At 45.8% G+C, this 4,118-nt stretch overlaps 1 protein-coding gene across 1 annotated transcript; it reads right to left on the reverse strand.

The window, feature by feature from the left end:
- Positions 1 to 1,448: 1,448 nt before the first annotated feature.
- Positions 1,449 to 2,441, reverse strand: LOC123739277 (extensin-like; the record flags this gene model as incomplete). The annotated part of the gene is made up of 1 exon (XM_045713711.1): positions 1,449 to 2,441. A coding segment is annotated over one exon (993 nt), but the record flags the coding sequence as incomplete, so codon positions are not given.
- Positions 2,442 to 4,118: the final 1,677 nt, after the last annotated feature.

Here is a 4,118-nt window from a genome sequence, read left to right on the forward strand (position 1 = left end):
TAAACACTAAACCCTAACACTCCTAGTCAACCCTAAACCCTAAACCCTAACACTACTAGCCAACCCTAAACCCTACCACTACTAGTCAACCCTAAACCCTACCACTGCTAGCCAACCCTAAACCCTAACACTACTAGTCAACCCTAAACCCTAAACCCTAACACTACTAGTCAATCCTAAACCCTAACACTACTAGTCAACCCTAAGTCCTAAACCCTAACACTACTAGTCAACCCTAAACCCTAACACTCCTAGTCAACCCTAAACCCTAAACCCTACCACTACTAGTCAATCCTAAACCCTAACACTAAACCCTGGCCCTAACTAGCTGAATCAGGTGTACAGAGTCAGTCTGAAGCCCCACAAGTTAATGAGGCAGTTGGCCAGTACTTAGAATAACTAGCTGATATAACCTCCAAGTTTCACACCCTAACTTAGAATAACTAGCTGATAGAACCTCCAAGTTTCACCCCCTAACTTAGAATAACTAGCTGATAGAACCTCCAAGTTTCACCGCCTAACTTAGAATAACTAGCTGATAGAACCTCCAAGTTTCACCCCTAACTTAGAATAACTCACTGATAGAACCTCCAAGTTTCACCCCCTAACTTAGAATAACTCGCTGATAGAACCTCCAAGTTTCACCCCTAACTTATAATAACTAGCTGATAGAACCTCCAAGTTTCACCCCCTAACTTAGAATAACTAGCTGATAGAACCTCCAAGTTTCACCCCCTAACTTAGAATAACTAGCTGATAGAACCTCCAAGTTTCACCCCCCTAACTTCCCATCCCTTCCAGGGAAGTGAATTTAAACACTGTGAACTGATTGGCAGGTCACAGGGCCAGGCCTCCAGCAAAGCATGATGGGATTTTATTGTGTCATATTAGCCGTGACCAGCTCCAAAATGGTCGCCTTGGCCAGAGACACGGGCACAGTTTCAACCCCCCTGGATACTACTCAGAGAGAGTTACACTAAGAAACTAAATGCTGCTGCAGGCCATCATTTGGTATTTTAGACTGTGTGGAGATATGGCTTTGGCTAAAAAAAAAAGCTTAAAATGTCCAGAAGACTTAAGTACGAACAAGAATTAGGCCCAATCCAATAAAGACCACCAGACACTATGCCCTAGGCACCTGTGGAGCTCCTAGAGTATTTGTCAGTTGCAACCAACGAGGGCAGCAGGTAGCCTAGTGGTTAGAGTGTTGGGCCAGTAACCACAATGGTTGCTGGATCGAAACCCCAAGCTGACAAGGTAAAAATCAGTCGTTCTGCCCCTGAACAAGGCAGTTAACCCACTGTTCCTAGGCCGTCATTGTAAATAATAAATTGTTTTTAACTGACTTGCCTAGTTAAATAAATAAATAAAAAACAATTTGGTAATATCTCTACCTGCCATCTGATCTGATCTGATTGGTGGAAGTATCAACATATTGCTTATACAAATCAAATCCTCTCAGATCTCCACAAGGGGGGGTGGGGGGGTAAAGCAGTGGGGGGTAGGGCAGTGGGGGTAGGGCGTAGAGCAGGGGGGTAGGGCGAGAGCAGTGGGGGGTAGGGCGTAGAGCAGTGGGGGGTAGGGCGTAGGGCAGTGGGGGGTAGGGCAGTGGGGGTAGGGTGTAGGGCAGTGGGGGTAGGGGCGTAGAGCAGTGGGGGTAGGGGCGTAGGGCAGTGGGGGGGTAGGGGCGTAGGGCAGTGGGGGTAGGGCAGTGGGGGTAGGGCAGTGGGGGTAGGGCAGTGGGGGCGTAGGGCAGTGGGGGGTAGGGGCAGTGGGGAGTAGGGCGTGAGCAGTGGGAGGTAGGGGCGTAGGGCAGTGGGGGGTAGGGGCGTAGGGCAGTGGGGGTAGGGCGTAGGGCAGTGGGGGGGTAGGGTGTAGAGCAGTGGGGGGTAGGGGCGTAGAGCAATGGGGGTAGGGCGTAGAGCAGTGGGGGGTAGGGCGTAGAGCAGTGGGGGTAGGGGCGTAGAGCAGTGGGGGGTAGGGCGTAGAGCAATGGGGGTAGGGCGTAGAGCAGTGGGGGTAGGGCGTAGAGCAGTGGGGGTAGGGCGTAGAGCAGTGGGGGTAGGGGCGTAGAGCAGTGGGGGTAGGGCGTAGAGCAGTGGGGGGTAGGGCGTGAGAGCAGTGGGGGTAGGGGCGTAGAGCAGTGGGGGTAGGGGCGTAGAGCAGTGGGGGTAGGGCGTAGGGCAGTGGGGGGTAGGGCGTAGGGCAGTGGGGGTAGGGGCGTAGAGCAGTGGGGGGGTAGGGCGTGAGAGCAATGGGGGTAGGGGCGTAGGGCAGTGGGGGTAGGGGCGTAGAGCAGTGGGGGGTAGGGCGTAGAGCAGTGGGGGTAGGGCGTAGGGCAGTGGGGGGTAGGGCGTAGAGCAGTGGGGGGTAGGGCGTAGAGCAGTGGGGGTAAGGGCGTAGAGCAGTGGGGGTATTACGTTGTTGTTATTAGACTTAGTCTGTATTTTTACATTAATTAATATTTCACATCATCTGGACATGGAATGAACAACATGAATTGATGCGTGAGGCAGAAATAATGCAGTGAGACTTGAGTTTTTTAGCCATCAGCTTGTCACAAGGGTTGTATTGAGTGGACCAAAACGCAGCGGGTAAAGTGCTCATCTTCTTAACTTTATTAAAGAAAACACTTAATCAAAATAAACAAACGACAAAAACAGTCCAGTAAGGTGCACAGACTATACTAGAAACAACCACCCACAAACACAAGTGAAAATAAACACAACTAAATATGGCCTCCAATTAGAGACAACAACAACCAGCTGGCTCTAATTGGAGGTCATTGCCAAAACTCACATAGAAATAGAAAAGCTAGATTAAACATAGAAAGAGGAAAACTAGAACATAAACTCACAATACCCAAACACACAAAACAAACACCCCCCTGCCACGCCCTGACCAACTATAATGACAAATAACCCCTTTTACTGGTCAGGACATGACACAGCTGGAAGACTGTGTCCCCTTTTCTCAGGGGAGGGAGGGTGAGAGGAGGGAGGGAGAGAGTGAGGAGGGAGGTAGAGCGGAGGGAGGGAAGGAGGGAGAGAGGAGGGAGAGAGGAGTGATGGTGAGTCATGTGAGAGGTCAAAAGTAATATAACAAATGCTTTGTTACCAGTGTGATCATACAGGTTACCTAAAATGTTGAAATAGGTTCATGTTTTAATAGGTTATTAATGTTGCATAGGCTAACGTTTTGTTAAGTCATTTTTTAAAGAAAATTTGAGCAAATCTGCTTGCATTTTGACTCAGAAAGTGATCTTGACTAAGAAAGTAATCTTGACTCAGAAAGTGATTTTGACTCATAAAATGATTTTTACTCAGAAAGGGATCTTGACTCAGAAAGGGATCTTGAGTCAGAAAGTAATTTTGACTCAGAAAGTGATCTTGACTCAGAAAGTGATTTTGACTCAGAAAGTGATCTTGACTCAGAAAGTGATCTTGACTCAGAAAAGGTTGGTGACCACTGGTGTAGGATCTAGGGGTCCATTTAGGATTGGGCCGTTGTGTTGGAACATGCCAGCATTTTGAGCAAACAGGACAGAGGAGAAGAAAGAGGCTAGCCAAGAGGAGATTAATTGATTACAGCTTTCAAAATGATCAATAACAACACAATAAGATGATCAATAACAGCACAATAAGATGATCAACAACAACACAATAAGATGATCAATAACAACACAATAAGATGATCAATAACAACATTAAAAGATGATCAATAACAACACAATAAGATGATCAATAACAACACAATAAGATGATCAATAACAACACAATAAGATAATCAATAACAACACAATAAGATGATCAATAACAACACAATAAGATGATCAATAACAACACAATAAGATGATCAATAACGACACAATAAGATGATCAATAACAACACAATAAGATGATCAATAACAACACAATAAGATGATCAATAACAACACAATAAGATGATCAATAACAACACAATAAGATGATCAATAACAACACAATAAGATGATCAATAACAACACAATACGATGATCAATAACAACACAATAAGATGATCAATAACAACACAATAAGATAATCAATAACAACACAATAAGATAATCAATAACAACACAATAAGATGATCAATAACAA

This window comes from Salmo salar, unplaced genomic scaffold, assembly GCF_905237065.1.
Source record: "Salmo salar unplaced genomic scaffold, Ssal_v3.1, whole genome shotgun sequence".
In the NCBI taxonomy this organism is placed as follows: domain Eukaryota; kingdom Metazoa; phylum Chordata; class Actinopteri; order Salmoniformes; family Salmonidae; genus Salmo; species Salmo salar.